Below are 17,207 nucleotides of genomic sequence, written 5' to 3'. Positions count from 1 at the left end.
TAGGCGTTCAATAAATTTTAAGGTCGATTTTTACGACGATGTTCGAACATGCCGCTATAGATAAAATGATCTCCTATATCTACGTTAAAATGATCCCTATTTTGTGTTTAAAATTAAAATATTAAATAAAATGATCCCCCATCATTTTCTGAGTCTTGAATGTGCTGATTTAGATGATTTTACCATTGATTTTTGTTTTCATTCTAATCGTTAATGTAAAATCGTTAATGGTAAAAGAACAATTAATTTTATGCAAGTTGTTTGGAAAAAAATGCAATGGGATCATTTTACCCACCCCTGCTTACAAGGTCAGTAAAAACGATCCCTTTTGATAAATATTAAATGGTTCTAAAAAGTTGAACAAATCAAAAAAAATTGACCTGCCATTATTGTAACACTTGATTAAAGAACCCAAAAATATTTCGACGACATACATATCTTGAATAGTTTGGCTATAAATAATATATTTTCTTACGGGCCATTATAGGGCACCTTTCTCTATATTTAAATAGTTATAAAAAATTGCATATATCTAAAAACTTTTTATATGAACAAAATTATCTTTATACAAAAAATTTATAGGCCGTGTTGAGGGTTTTGGTGACCTTTTTTGCTAAAAAAGAATATTTAAACTCAATTTTTATAATATTTTCTTTCCATAGTTTCATTTTTGTATATCAAAATCCTAAGAAATCAACAAAAATCAAAACATATACCTGCTAATCCGTTAAAAAAATTAAAAACCTATAACTTTACGCTGAGAAACTGTCCGTTTCCAAATTAAAATAATCAAATGTCTTACTTGCTTTGAGTATAATAAGTAGAAGTCATCAAGCAGTCGATATAAGTTTTTAAAACAGTTTTCAGTGATTACAAACGACTATCAAATTTTTAAAATCTAAATTTCTTTTAACGATGCCTATATCAAACATACTTCGAAATAAATAATATTTCAAAGAAAACAAGGTATAAAACATTGTAAAATTAGAAAAATTGGTGATCAAAATAAATTTTTTCAATTTGTATATTTCTCAAAATGTCTCATAACCGTCAAGTACTAATAAAATATTGACTTTTGTTACAAGTCAAGAATGCATTCAGATTTCCGTCGAATTTCCCAATATAAACAATTAATTCATTTTACTTGAGAAAAAATATTAATTTTAGAAATGGACTTTAAGAAGAGCCAAGTCAGAATAAGATAAAAATAAATGGTTTTTTTATGGAATATATAATAATATATACCTTCGTTGAATCTCAAACGGTATATCTCTCTATAATAAAAGACAGTAATACCAACCATGTGAAAAATAAACGATAGAAAATTTTAAGCTTTAATATTGGTAGTACCTCTACTTATACATATGTTTTAATGTACGATATATCTATACAATATATTTACATTATAGGCAAGCGTTCAAGATAAAACTCATGAGAATTTTGTTCCGGCATACTGACCTCAATTTCACAATCTATCTGATCATTCGCGCTAACTTTTATTAATGTATATTGCTTCAATTGATTAAATATCTGATCATAGAATTAATTTTTGCGTTAAAAATAAAATAAAAAACTAGACCCGTATATCGTACAGATACATCGAAAATTATACCTAATTATTTATTTCCAAATGAATATAACTTAATCCTTCTCATAATATAATACCCAAATTTTTGATAAAAACTTAAAACTGTTTAATTAAAAATAAGTTTATAATAGTAAAAAATGAAAAAAAAAAAAAAAATGAAATAGTCGCCATTAATTTTAAATTTGTTAAAAAAATTTAAGAAAAGTCCATTGACTTCGTTGTAAGAAATCTAGTTGAAATTTAAATATTTAATTAAACCTCGTAGTATGCGGATAATTTATAACGCACCTGGGGTCTATACCCATTGCACCAGATTAGTATTCAAGATAAATGATTATTTTTATTATTAAAGCTGCAGTAGTAATCATTTTCAATTCATTGAATGATAAAGCATAATTTTTTTTTTAATGTATATTTTGAATTAATATTCAAAAGAATGAAATTGAAAAGAAAAAAAAAACTAACCTTTTTCGTTATTGTGGCTCGAAAGCAATATATATAAAACACCTCCATTTTGTGCAACTAATATGTATGGGTCACTTTTGTTATACACTTATAGATATAACGAACACATTTAAAGCACTTTAAAAAAGTCATTTCATGGATTATAAGAGGAAAAATTAATTTTACAAATGAAAAAAAACACAAATAATTATTAAAAATTAAATCGAAAAAACACAAAGAATTAAAAAAATTCGATTTAATAATTCACACATAGATTTAGCTTAGGAATGATTATGAAAAAATTATTATAATTGGAAATAATCACATTTTTATGATGAATTTCTTTCATTTTGATGGTAGGATTAGGACAATTTTACACCATTTATTAAAATATATGGAATAAATTTAAATTAAAATAAAATATTAAAAAAAAAAAATTAACGAAAAAAATCAAATAAATAGATTTTTATGTAGCCCCAAGGAGTATTGAATAATTTTGAGAAGAATTGTAAGGAAGAACTAAATAAAATTTTTCAAATCAAGTTTTGTTTTTGCTATGTATTTTCAAAACCCCCACACACAATCAATTTTGCACCACTTTCTTTTACGACCAAAAAATAAAAAAAAAACTGTCCCCCAAAAACACACAAAGCTTTTTTCCACTGATCTTTTTAGCTTGCTTTCAACTTTCTTGTATTACAGTTTTTAATTTTTTCAATAGAAAATTATGATTAGGGCAAGGATGTCAAATATTACATATTTTGCGTCCGCACCCGAGTGTACCGTTTTACATGATAGGTATATTTTAGTACATTTATTTAATACAATTATAAAATGAAATTTTTCGTTATAAATCGTTATGATTCGATTTGAATGTGAAAATTATAATGTATATATTTGTATGTATGTATAATATGTCTAATCTTAACTTGTTATCTGTTTTTCCACTAGACATGCGTGTTATGTCCCTATTGTGGAGAAATTTTACCCGAGCAAATAAGTGTTTTAATATAGGTGAAAAAGTCCACATCATCGAAGCACATAAGGAGTTAATATATATTTTTCATAATAATTTTTTTTGTTTATTATATTCTCTGGGTTTTTCTTAAAATATTAAAGAAAATCGTTTTATTTATCATTATTTTACTGACATTTTCAAACTATATATTTTATATAACAAAAACATACATAAAAATGTTTAACTTGAAGGGTTTGCACCTATACATTAAAAGGTATTATAATGAGGGAAAATTAACTATGTTATATGTCAGCAGCGTACAACAAAGGGTTGATTAAATCGATTGTGAATTATCAATGACACGTGCTGTTTCAATACATATATATTATTTCAGGATATTTAAATACATTTTTTTTTCTATATATATACATATAAATAGATTTTTTAATTAATAACCTGGCTAGAGCTTATAAATTATGTAATAACTTTATTATAAATTCAAATATTCAATTCAAATAGATTGTAAAATTTTATTTTATTTTTTTATTATAGTTAAAATATTTTTAAGAATCTGTGAATAAAATTACTGAGGAAAATTTATTAAAATAATTATTATATTTGAGAAAAATTTGTTTTTCATAGTTGGTAGTGGTAACGTTAGGCCTACTTGCATGGTAAAAACTATAGGTTTCATGATTCATGAAAAAGTTTGTTCTGCAATAATTGCAGATTCAAAAAAATTATTTGTTGAGTACTTCTTTTAAAATAAAAAAAATGTTTTAATCACACTCTCCCGAAATATACAGGGTGGTTTTTTTTACTTTTAAAAAAATTCTAAATGATTTCGTGTTTAAATAAAAAACACTTCTTCACATTCTACGAATTTTCTTAAAAAACAACAGTTCTCTCGTAAGAAATCAAACTATCTATTATTTTTTACTCAGATTACAAAAAATATGCATTTTAATTTTTTTTTAAATTTTCTTTTGCTCTTATAAAATACGAATTACGTACAAAAAAATAGGGTTCCATTAAAAAAAAAACGTTGCTCACGACCATTTAACCTAGGACACATTCACCTAAAAATAAACAAAAAAACTTTTGTTGAATAAATTTTTTTGTTTCTGTTTTTTTTTTTTTAAAGTCATTTGCAAATTTCAAGTTATAACTTTAAATATACTTTGGCACTAGAAACCATTTATTAATTGATATGTAAGTTGTTTCTCTTGTATAAACTCTTAACTTTTTTATATAGAAAATTGTTAAACCAATATAATATGGAAACCATAACAATACTTCAATTTTTGGATCTATTTTGAGATACATTCTTAATTGCAGCTTAACATTCCCATATATTTTAACAATAACATTAAGCATTCTTAATTTTTTTTCCCATGCGTTTCTGATTGACGGATTTGAGTATCAATGGCAGGTGACTGATGACAATACAAAAAATTTTAGTTAATCCGATTATTCTGATCAGCATTTTCAGGAGTAACGATTATCTAAAATATCTTTAATGGTGGAAGCGCAGATAACATTTCATAATATTAATGAATCATAATTTAAAAATCTCAAAAACACGCTTTTATAGCTTGCTCAACTAAAAAGTAGAAAAATAATAATTTCTATAAAAAATATGCTGTGAAAAAATGACTTTATTTTTACCAATATCTGTCAATAAAATATTTATAATAATTGATATCTAGCACCTCACGCTTTCTTACGATAAAATGATTTCTTTTTTAATCACTCTTTTTTACAAAAAAATTATTTTCTACTCTTTAGTTGAGCAAGTTGTGGCCCTATTAGCACCGTTGGTTAACTCGTAACCAATTCCGTCCGCGGTATGCTAAGGGTAGCGTAATTAATAGTTCATGGTATATGCATGAAGGAGGTGCACTCAGCCTCTGAAATTGATGAGCTGATAAATGAAATTATCAGCGAAAAGGTGGTAAAACACATATATAGTATCACAATGGGCTCTTTAGCCTAAGTGTGTCCTTCGTGGACACCCAATATAACCTAACCTAAACTAACCTAACCTAGCTCAGCTAGTTACAAAAGCGTGTTTTTATTTTAGTTTTTAAACTATTTTTTATTTTTAAATTTTATAATTATTGTTTATTAATCTTTTACTATTAAGGTATTTCCAGCATGGTATCTGCAGTTCCTATGCTAAAGCTATGGTTAAAATTTTTTTCGACATAATTTAACGAAAAATTAAATTTAAGAATTTAATAATGCTTACTATTAATTCCCAAAGTTTCAGAAATTTTGACCGTTTAAAATGGGAAATAATTATGCCAACGTCCCAATTTCGATCAATTTACGTCAAAATTAATATCTCGAAAGTGAAAATTAATTTCTAAATTTTTTTTTTATAATTGTATAAACATTTTTTTCTACTTTTTCTTCAATATATAATAATGTCATAAAAAATAGTTGGAGAGACCGGACATTTTACATGATTTAAATGGGACATGACCCTCAAAATCGCGAACTTTGTCTTTAAATATCTCGCGATCTAAACGGCCAAAAATTATGAAATTTTAGGAATTCATAAATAAAGCTATTATAAACCCGAGAAAAAAAATTCGGCCAAATCTGTCGAAAAGCGATTTCATGCCGGAACTACCTTAAACAAGATTATCCGAAAAAGTGTTTTTTGATAATCTATTCATAAATTCGTAAAATTCGCACAAAATCATAAAAAATAATTTCGAAACAGTACTAATGTAAATTTTTGAAAATAATAATAATCAAATATCGAAATAAATATATAAAATTTTAAAATCCTTATAGTATAACATATAAAGTCACGGTTTTATATGTCTGGAGAAATTTAAATGGCAGATAAGATGTTCCCAGTTCACATCCAGAGAAGTTAATTATAAAGTTCTTTTGTTATTTTGGTTGTTGAATATTGATTTTAAATGAAACAAAAATTTTGACCATAATTTCTTACTTTTTCTCAAATTTTCCATACTTAAAAATCTATCTAGTTTCAACTTTTTTTTCACGGGTGGTTACGTTTGTTTAGTTCAGCCTTTAGCGTTGGGATAAAGTCTCAAAGAAAAATTGGTAGAACTATTACAATTAAAAATTTAAATTTAATTTCCATATTTCCAATACGGCTTTTTATTTGAAAAATAATAATTTTTGTTTCGGACAGATTTCAATTAAGTAAAGACATATCAGATGTTTTTTACCTTTATCAAAACGCGCTGTTTGATTAAAAGGAAATACATTAGATTTTCTTTAGTTTAATAGTTTTTTTGACAACTGTCCAAAATCGATATATTTTCATTCGTGAAAAATGGACTATAATGGAATTTAATAAAATAAATAATAGTACCTATAGGTATTATATTGACAAAAAATTAAAAAAAAAATTTATTTACGATAACACTTGAAAATTATCTTCACTAATTAAAAATAAAAGTGAAGTGGTTCTCTTAACATTGTTCCGTTAAAATGCTATTATACAGTATTCAAATGGTAACAAATTTTTATTGAATTTTGATAAAAGTAAAAATCAATAATATTGTTTCATAAAAAAAATTTATATTGAATTTTAATAAAAATCAATATTATTATTTCATCGAAAATTTTTGTTCCTTTATCTCTCGTGATTGATAAATGGTAAGTAACCTGGTGATCTAAATTGAAACTACTGAAAAAGCGGCCCACTTCCTGTTTTAATTAGGCCGAATTTGTATCACCAGTTGGCGGAGATTATCTGATTTGAATTTAAATATTTTGATTGTCTTTTAAAAATGGGAAGTACAATTATTGCCATCTGGTACTCTAAAATTAAAATACTCAAATTGGACCCACTTCTTGTTTTAATTAATGTTTAACTACCAATTATAAATAGTAAAAAAAGTATAATTTATTGTGTGAGTACTAAAGAAACTCGGGCTCCATTTGGGTGCATATGTGTGTGTTTTTCAATAACTTTTTAATTATGAAAAAACTGATTTAGTGAAAAGGCAATATAAGAGTATAAATATGTCAGAAAATAATAATGATAAGAAAATTTACAACTAATGACAACAGCAGTGAAGCCGAAATTCTTGGTTTAGTAAAAACAAAAGTTTTATTGATAGATATTTGGCCTGGAAAAATGGGAAGAGATTTCAATCGGGACGCCAATCATATAATTTGTTGGATTGTTTCGAATCCAAAATTATAGGTTATTTTGATTCACGCTTACTCCGAGAAATAATGATCATGATTTGATATCAGCGATAAAGAATTCATTAAGAAATAGATGAACGGGGTTTGGATTTTTATACATTCTGTCTATCAGATCGCCATTTTAAACAAAATACCATGTAGATCAGATTATTGATACCTTTCAAAATTCGTTACGAATTCAAAAATAATGAGTATCCACGAGCAATTTTTTAAGCAGTTTTTTGTATTGAAATAAATGTGGAACAAATTAAAATTGTTAGACGAAGCAAACATGAATAATAATTGAAGTAACAAACAATTTTTTAAAATTAATTTTTAATTTTAATTTGTTGATAACATTAAAATTGATTTGAACTTATTTAGTTTTAAACAAAGTTAATGCTTCTTCTTTTCTAAAAATATCTTGTTTTTAAATTTTTTTCTTTCGTATTATTTTAATAATTTTCTTAGCATGAAACGGCGCCTAGCGGTGAAAATTATGTACTATACGTTTATTGAAACAGTTATGAAAATGTGAAAATTCGTATCAACAGTACGATATAGTAGATTACTAATAAATACATGAATAAACGATAAACGTTACAAAAGTTTTAGTACATCATACAATGCGTTATGAAAGCATTTTCTGGTTTATGTATTTATCCACTAGGTGGTTCTTACATTGGTTGGTTTAAACCTTGACTAAATTGAATTTTCAATTTTCACCACAAGATTGTAGTATGTTTGATATCATACGAGCGCAGATGAGCTGTTTTATACTTGGATAAGAATTTAAACATTCTTGTAAAATAAATCTACAAAAAACATCGCAAACAACTATTAAAATAAATGTCGACCTTTCCTAATGCTTTTAAAAATTTTTGTTTTTGGTTATTTAATTACTTTTACTACAATTACAAAAATATATTCATGAAATACTGCCTCGGCATCAGATTAAAAGTTTCTCACTGGTTGTACAAAAAATGCATAGCAAATAATTTTTTGCGATAAATGTTTCATGATCGCCCTAATGAAGACACCGGAGTTTACGATCATGTACTTGTACTCTCATTTACCGTTTTTTACTAACTAACCAGCATAGTTTGATTGAGGATTTGTGTGGCGTAATCTTAATTTTATCTATACAACGAGTTTTGTCAGCGACTTCGATTGGCGGTATTCCATTACCCGTTAAGAATAACGAACAACCTAGTGGCGCTACTGATGCCCTGTCTTCATGTGTACAGTTTACACATATTTTACGCATGAGCAATGTCATTGAAAAACTTTTAAAATCTAAGAAAATGCAAAAGGTCACGTACCTTTTAAACACACCGATTATCACACAATATAATAAATATTTTTACTCAAATAAACATGATTAGGTACTTAAGTATAATGTATACCAATTATAACAACATTCAGTACAATACTATTTAAGTACATGTTAAATTAAATATAAATCAACTCACATAATATCGCCAAGTTTGAGTCTTGTTTGAACCAGTGCACATGATTTGAAATCGGATGTTGTAACAGCACGACGTCGTCTGGCATATCGCATATTTGTTGGTCCCATACCAGATCCACCAGGCCCACCAGCTCCATCGGAACCCGATGGTAATAATTCGGATAAGGGCCGTACCATTGGACTGCTTCCACGTCGTCGTGATGATGCATGTCGTCCGGCAACACCCACTAGCATACTTTTGCTAGAAGTCAATCAAAAGAAACAATATTAAAACTTTACGAAGGCAAATGTGGACATTGTATAAATAAATTATGAATTTTTGGAGAAAGATAGTAAACTAGATAAAAAAGTTAGAGTTCTTAATCAAATCTGAACATTTTCAAGTAAATTGAAATTTGAAACTTATTTGGAATTATAGCTTGAACTCACACAAAGCCAAATCGATATTGTTACTTCTCTGACAAGTTAAGCTGTTAGTAAGCGTAAAATTAAAGCAAGTGTTTCGTATAGTTATGTGATAAAAATATTTTGCAAAAAAATTATCGCAAGCATTATTTGTTTGCTGAGGTCAATAATCATTGATAAAGAAATAAATTTTTTTTTAAAGAACTCTTCTCTTTCTTCTGAGGTCACATACAAATAACTTGATATATCATTTACTAAACCAATTTACACTGAATTGGATTTTCGAACAAACAAAAGAGTTTTCAACCTAGATAAGTGTAAATAAAAATTATTATTATTGTCAGAAAGTTTCTTGCTAGTCCAAAAATATTTTCCAGTTTTTATATTCTGTATAAATGAAATATATTCCAAGGTATACTGTATATTAGTCCCAAGTTTGTAACGCTTAGAAATATTGATGTTACGAAAAAAATTTGGATATAGGTGTTCATAAAATCACGTAATTCGTAATTTCCGATTGTCCATCCGTTTGTCTGTGAGCCAGTCAAAATCGAAAGTAGATATCAAGGTGAAATTCAGCGTAACAAACGAGTTTGAGTTTATAAATGAGTAATTGTGTCTTGGGTCTATAGCATTCATTTTTTAAACCGTTAGAGAAAGAACAAAAGTTTAAAAAAAAAAAGTATAAAAAAATAAACAACTTTAGTTTGATACATTTTTCATGAATACAACTGTTTATCCGTATGAGGGCGCAAATTAAGACAAAACTTTGGTGTCCATTTTCTCCAAAACTTCAAAATATAGGAAGTTGAAAATTTGCTAAATTTCAGCTACAACTAGTGGTCTTGTGAATTATTCTTAAAAACGAAAAAAAATTTTAGAGAACACTTTATTAAATATATGGCGGCTGCAAGGCCGACATAATTGTTTTGGTCTTTTAAACTCTTCAAATTTATAAAAAATAATTCAAGTACTGTATACAAGGTATTTCAACAAATAACTCAGTCAATTGTTTGTTTTCACTAGTTATAAGATAACATCAGCCTAAATTAGCACTATTTTCTGTAATAAGTAAGCTTTTTATAAATAATAAAAACACCGGCACATTATGTTCGAGGTATGCTGTAGTGAATCCTTCTATGGTCCTACAATCAATGGAATCAATGGACACTAATTATCTCTTGTGGAAATGATAGGGTGACCATATAGTAAACAACACCTAATTATATGCAATTATTGTTTTAAACTAGTGTAATCTATTAAAACTTATTGGTGATTATTGAACAAATACGACATTATTCAGCCGTTGAGGGCTTTGATGGTTAAAATTTATAAACACATAGTACGTCGGCCAGTATAATTCGGCGTACGATGTGCACACCTTTGTAATTTGTACTATTTGTAGTGAATTCAATACCTTCGACGATTGATACTTAGTCGTTTTTTGCGCGGTTTTTGGAATACGTGACCGAATTAATGTACTCTGACATGGATTCGTATTCAGCGACTGTTTAAGCTGTTTCCCCACTTTTCCTATGCAGCCCGGCTTATTAGTTGTGCTAATTGAAGGACATATTATTGAATTAAGTGACAAGAGTCGTTTTCCAGTTTCTCTTTAATGCATACGGAATCGCACTATATTAACTAGGTGCCGATTACACTATTTCTTAGTACCTTGAGGAAAAGTCATGTTTCATGAAATAGATAACTTAATAGAATTCAAATTGAAATTTCTGTTTCCTAAACAACTACAATAACATTTTCAATACATTTGAGACAAATCTGTAATAATGTTATAATAATATTATACAGTTCTAATCTACAATACAACTTAGTCACCATGTAGGATGAAGAAATATTGAATTGTCGGCATGCATCGCATCAATAGATAGTATTATTTAATTAAAACCAGTGTCGGATTAGCTACTTAGAATACAAAGCCCGTGTCTTAATAAAAAAAGAATTATAGCTTGAACTCACACAAAGCCAAATCGATATTGTTACTTCTCTGACAAGTTAAGCTGTTAGTAAGCGTAAAATTAAAGCAAGTGTTTCGTATAGTTATGTGATAAAAATATTTTGCAAAAAAATTATCGCAAGCATTATTTGTTTGCTGAGGTCAGTAATCATTGATAAAGAAATAAATTTTATAGTATAGCGTCGAAATTGGTGATTTTAGAGACTGTACCATTTAAAGAACTCTTCTCTTTCTTCTGAGGTCACATACAAATAACTTGATATATCATTTACTAAACCAATTTACGCTGAATTGGATTTTCGAACAAACAAAAGAGTTTTCGACCTAGATAAGTGTAAATAAAAATTATTATTATTATCAGAAAGTTTCTTGCTAGTCCAATATTGAATTGTCGGCATGCATCGCATCAATAGTATTATTTAATTAAAACCAGTGTCGGATTAGCTACTTAGAATACAAAGCCCGTGTCTTAATAAAAAAAGGAATTCTAAATTATTTGTTACAAGTTTTCTGTGGTGGTTCTTAATTTTCGGGACTATTGAAAATTAAATTATAACCACAGCGACTATTTCAAGAAATATTTCATTTGTAATAGGATAAAATTTCGCCCCAAAGATAACGCTTTCTGGCAGTATGACGGTCAAAAACTAGCATGTCACAAGTAAAACAAGCCACAAAGAACTTCCCACAATAAAAAACAGTTATAAAAAAAAATTTTAAAAGACTCGAACGACTCAATTGAATGCTATGAAAATCTTATCCTATCCTAATCCTATTACAAGTTCCTATACTGAGAAGTTAATAAAGCAGGTTTTTATAACAATCCTGCGATTACGCTCAATGTAAGAAAGTTTTTGTGATCGGTCCCAAAATCCAAAAGGAAATGTTTAATATATCTTTACGTTTCATGGACAACTCAACTGTTTTAACTTCACTTTGAGATAAATTTTTTTGTTCACGTAAAAGGTAATATGATCAAATGCCGGGGAAATTTGATGTCAATACCTCTTGCTAGAGTATTTTACTATTAATTCCAGTTAAGCCCAAAGCTGCTCTGTTTTAGTACAGTAATTAATATTGAAGCAGTTTCAGCAGTTACAGAAATCTATTTTCAAAGTTTGGGAACTTGAATGTGTGGAGGTACCATAAAAGTCGCACTCACATAAACATCTTGTTCGTAACCCTATCGTACATAATTAAAGTGTGATCTTAATCCGGTACTGAGAGCATCCAATTTAATAATTTAGTTACGGTATCTATCTCTAATAAATAAGTATTTATTTATTCCCCCTAATAATAATTATATTGTTCAGCATTCTCAATGTATTTATTTATATACATTGCCTCCTCTATATGTACTTACTTATATACAAGGTGTTCCGTGACTCGATGGGCATAGTTGAAGAGCGTATTCTCTCGAAAATTTTAAGTCGAAACTACCTTATACAGTTTTGTTTGAAGCATCTTGGGATATAAATATGTCTGTAGTATGACTGAATACAGAATACATTCTAAACAATGCATCTAAAAGAGAGGTATTATATACATGCATTGAATTACTTAGAAGACACTTGGAGGTGGGAGTTTTTTAGTTACATAGTTAATATTTGTATGCAACAAATCTCCCACTCTCTGCAGGCATACAACAGCTTGTCGTATCGTATCTGTTTATCGTATCTGTAGTCTTACAATACATGAATAATACCTCTCTTTTAGATGCATTACTAAACGGATGTATTATGTATTCAGTCAAACTACAGACATATTTATATCCCTAGATGCTTCAAACACAGGCTGTATACTTTTGTCCAAAACCCAATAGTTTTTGCCCAAATATAATAGCCAGGAGGAGTAAACTTAATAGTAAATTAATCTGTAAGGCCACGTAATTGTTTTGTCATACTGTTGTTATGATGACATTTGAGTGTTTATGATTGCAGGAGCGTCAGCGGCGGTTTTCTTCACGAAAAATTCCTAAAAAATAAATGGCATCGTCATTTTTCAGTAAAAGGTAATTTTCCTAAAGCTAATTCGAAACTTCTCGTAAAAATAACTTTTATAAAAAGAAATTATTATTAACATGATCGAAAAGAGTTCCTCTAGTAGTGTCCAAAGAAAAAATTTTAATTAATAAACCTTTTTTAAAACTTTAATCAACAATGTTCATACTTTATATACTTATGGTTAAATAAAATTGTGCTCATAGCTACTTAGCTAATGGGTTTTTACAAAAGTATATACAGTACATTCGACTTAAAATTGTCCAAAGGATACGCTCTTAAGCTATGTTCATCGATTCATGAGCAACCTAAATATGTATGTGCGGTAAATTGATACTTGTATATTGTGTTGATTAATAGTCTAGTCTATCTATTTTGAGCACAATGTTAAATTTTAGTAACCGAGATACAGCAAACCAATACATGTAAAAAGTCGTAAATTTTCCGTAGAATTCAATGCACTATTTTTTTACACTTTTAAATTACCGGAAGACATTCAAAATATATTTTTAAACGACCCTTAGTGAAAATTTTGTCCTTAATATGCCCAAGAAGATCGTTTAGCGGGTTTTTATCAATTGTCAATGCATACGTTCTACTGACTTAGTACTCTAGCATCATCCGGATGACCGTAAAAAAAAACGATTTTGCTTGCAGTTTGGAAACAATTTTAAAACTTCTAGCACAGTTTTACGAGATGCCCAAGAAAATTTGTGAAGAAAAAAACCTCCATCCATAACTAAGACTTCACTAATAGTATAAAATATCAACTAGAAGCAATTATATTACATAAAAAATTGAAAAAATAATTAATATAGTGTTTCAAAATGTTTCACAACTGATTTTTCAACCGATATTTCGCATGTTATCGAGCAATTTATCAAGCGCGCAATATCCGCACATATTCAGGCAACTATCAAAGAAAATTTTAAGCACAGAAACGTTTATAAAAAAGCACGCGTATATGAGCTATTGGAATCTAAAGAAACATAGCTTTTAGTCGATAAAGCGATTTTTGCCCAAACTTTTCAATATTTTCCAAATTTACTAAAACGATCTTCTTGGGCATATTAAGGACAAACTTTTCACTAAGGGTCGTTTAAAAATATATTTTTTTCAAAGAGATATGGGCGTTTCAAAAAAATGCAATTTTTAACAGTTTTTATCAATAAATTTTTTATTTTATAATTTTTTGACATCTAACTGGGCTAGATCGATTCGAAATTAAAAGTTACGCATTTTTTGTTTGAAACTTTTTTTTATACAAAGCGTATTTTTTAAAAAATCCTACAAAAACTGTTTTCGAGCAACTTTGGCAGCCATTTTGAATGTCTTCCGGTAATTTAAAAGTGTAAAAAAATAGTGCATTGAATTCTACGGAAAATTTACGACTTTTTACATGTATTGGTTTGCTGTATCTTGACTATGGCTCGAAAAATTTAAATTGACCAGTCTATAATGAAAGAATAAATAAAATTTGGCCGACTTTATTAAACTTACATTTAGAACTGTTACTTTATAACATACTAATATCGTATCCAGTAGTTCTCTTCACGTGACGATATATCCCTCCGGGATATCGTCATTCGAATAAAATTTTAGTCGATATATCGGAAAATACTCGTCTAGTCGTCAAAGGTAACCAATTTTTGTACTTTTTGGATCAAAACTACTTTAAAAGCTATTTTTACATCATACGGTTTTTTTCCGTTCGAATTTTGCCGTTCGGTCAGCTCAATGAAAAATTTTGTTTTTGAATTTTTTGTTGAAACATGAAATAATGGTAGCCTAGACCAAAAAGGCACAAAAATTAGTTTTTGAGATATCTCCTAAAAGCTTCTACGTAAACCCTTTATTAAACCCTACATTAAACCCTGCGTTTCTGTAGATATCCTGAAACACAGTAATTTAATAAGTCAAATAAAATGGGTTTTTTGTATTGGTTCAAATTATAAAATAATCTATAGCCATGGAAATTTTAAAGACAATTGACAATTGATTATGACGTATCTTTTGAAGAATTTCTTTGAGAAATCACCGTTTGCTTGATATTTTAGGAACTACTTTTCCAATCGTAAAAATGATTCGATTTTTTTTTGGGGTCAAAATTACACTAAAAAATGATGTCCTTCACATAATTGGACACAAGGTTTTCAATATATCCATCTACGTTCTTATTTAACAACAATAGCTCGAGCCGAAGAACTTCTCCCAAAAGCAACCCGATTTTTCATGCTCTAAGAAATAAAGAACTTGAAACTAAAGAACTAAAAAAAAGATTTTCATTGATAGATTTTTAGTAGTAGGAACGTTAATTTTAAAACTGCCTACTGGCATAAAATTTCTTAATTCGCCTCTGAACTAATTTTTTTAGGTCTTTATTCAATCTTTTAATCCATAGACAGAATAAAGTGGTTCTTTTGAAATTGAATGAGTGATTTCTGAGTTATCGTCTAAATAAATCTTCCCAGATTATCACTCGATTTTTTTTTTTTTTTTTATTTTGTACGAAGAAGGGTCTCTGGTTAAAAATAAAAATACTTCCACCATCCTATAATTAACCCATCATATAATAAAGCTTTAGCTTATGATATAAATTATATGAAAAGCTAAAAGCTATATCACCATTTCATTATTTAAATATAATTAACAAAATTCTATACATAAAACAAGTGCAAACAAACAATTGACCGAGTTAGTTATTTAAATACTATGTATAGACAGTGCTGATTACGCATTCGTGAAGAAAGTGAAGAAAGCCAAACAAACAAAGACATATAACATAATTTATCTATAATATAAAAATGAATCGCTGAATGTGTTACTAAGATAATTCTTTTTTTACTAATATTCCTTGAAGTACGAGGATGGTTCTTACGGAGAGAAAAATTTAAAAAATTGCCTTAAAGAGTCTAAAAATAACACTTTTGTATATTCCCATACAGAAGATTCGTAATAATAATTAAAACTCCATTTGAACTTTAATACCATACCATAAAATCTAAGAGTTAGTAGAGGAGTTCCGGGAAAGCAAAACAATTGAGTGACGTTAGTATCGTATAAATATTAATGTCAATATTTATTGGTGATCACCAGTGGAAAGATTACCGTTCAAGTCAACCTTTCAGTCACGAGATCTATTTATAGTTCTTTTAAGAATAATATTTATACTATTGTAACATTACTCAAAAACAAATTGTCAATGGTAAAATGTAAATTGTCTGTGGTAAAATGTCAATTGAAATGTTGTTGTTGCCATATTAACTTTCTTTTTTCTTTTTTTATCTTACTAGCTGAATCGACTGTTAGGCGGTACGAAGTTCGCCGACTCAACTAGTGTAATATATAATTTTAGAATATAAATAATTTGTACCCGCCCGGGTAAACAGTGATGTTTACGAAAAATGTTTCAAACAAAAGTTGTTAATGTCTACATTTAACAGTTTTTACGTTTAAACTTTTTTTTAAAGGATGTGTCTCATTAACGAACTGAGCACGCTATAAAAATTTTACTTATGTTGATAAAATTAAATTAAGATATCTCTTTCAGTTTTTGAGTTATCGTGTTAACAGACAGACAGACGGACAGACAACCCAAAATGGACTAATTAGGTGATTTTATGAACACTCATACCAAAATTTTGTACGTAGCATGAATATTTTTAAGCGTTAAAAACTTGGGTCTAAACTTAGTATACCTTGATATATTTCATATATACATGGTGTAATAAAACATTACAAAATAAAACAAAAGACATAATGTCAACCATCATATTCACTTTGTTGGAATGATGATTGTTATTATTAATTACGACTACCTACTTGTATTTATATGCATGTCTCTCTGATACCTATGATAGGTTGATAGAATATACCTTTTTGTTCTATATATTTTATTGTTATTGTTCTTGCAAGTAATATAATTTTACAAAGTAACTGGGTATTGTAAGTACAGAAAGTATAGGAAAAATCATTTTTCCATGCAACAACCTTTAGCTTAATATATAACTACGATTACAGGAATAAATAGGAACCATAGTAATTTACAACAGAAGTATTAAAATGCTTAAAGGAACTTACTAATAAAAAATAAAAGTTTTAAAAATGTATTTTAAAGATAAAAAACTAATTATTGCCACCATGCTTTCATCCCACGCTTTATATACCATGTATATGAAATA

The 17,207-nt window shown here is 28.0% G+C and overlaps 1 protein-coding gene across 1 annotated transcript in view; it reads right to left on the bottom strand.

Moving 5' to 3' along the window:
* Positions 1–8,877, bottom strand: part of LOC123293925 (voltage-dependent calcium channel type A subunit alpha-1) — a 179,931-nt gene extending 171,054 nt beyond the window's left edge. Inside the window, exon 1 of the mRNA XM_044874921.1 lies at positions 8,645–8,877. Within this exon, the coding sequence (XP_044730856.1) occupies positions 8,645–8,877 (233 nt within the window). The remainder of the gene's footprint in view (positions 1–8,644) is intronic.
* Between the last annotated feature and the right edge of the window lie 8,330 nt (positions 8,878–17,207).

Source organism: Chrysoperla carnea, chromosome 2, assembly GCF_905475395.1.
Source record: "Chrysoperla carnea chromosome 2, inChrCarn1.1, whole genome shotgun sequence".
Taxonomy (NCBI): domain Eukaryota; kingdom Metazoa; phylum Arthropoda; class Insecta; order Neuroptera; family Chrysopidae; genus Chrysoperla; species Chrysoperla carnea.
The sequence above is the reverse complement of the archived record's forward strand: the minus strand, read 5'-3'. Positions and strand labels throughout refer to the sequence as shown.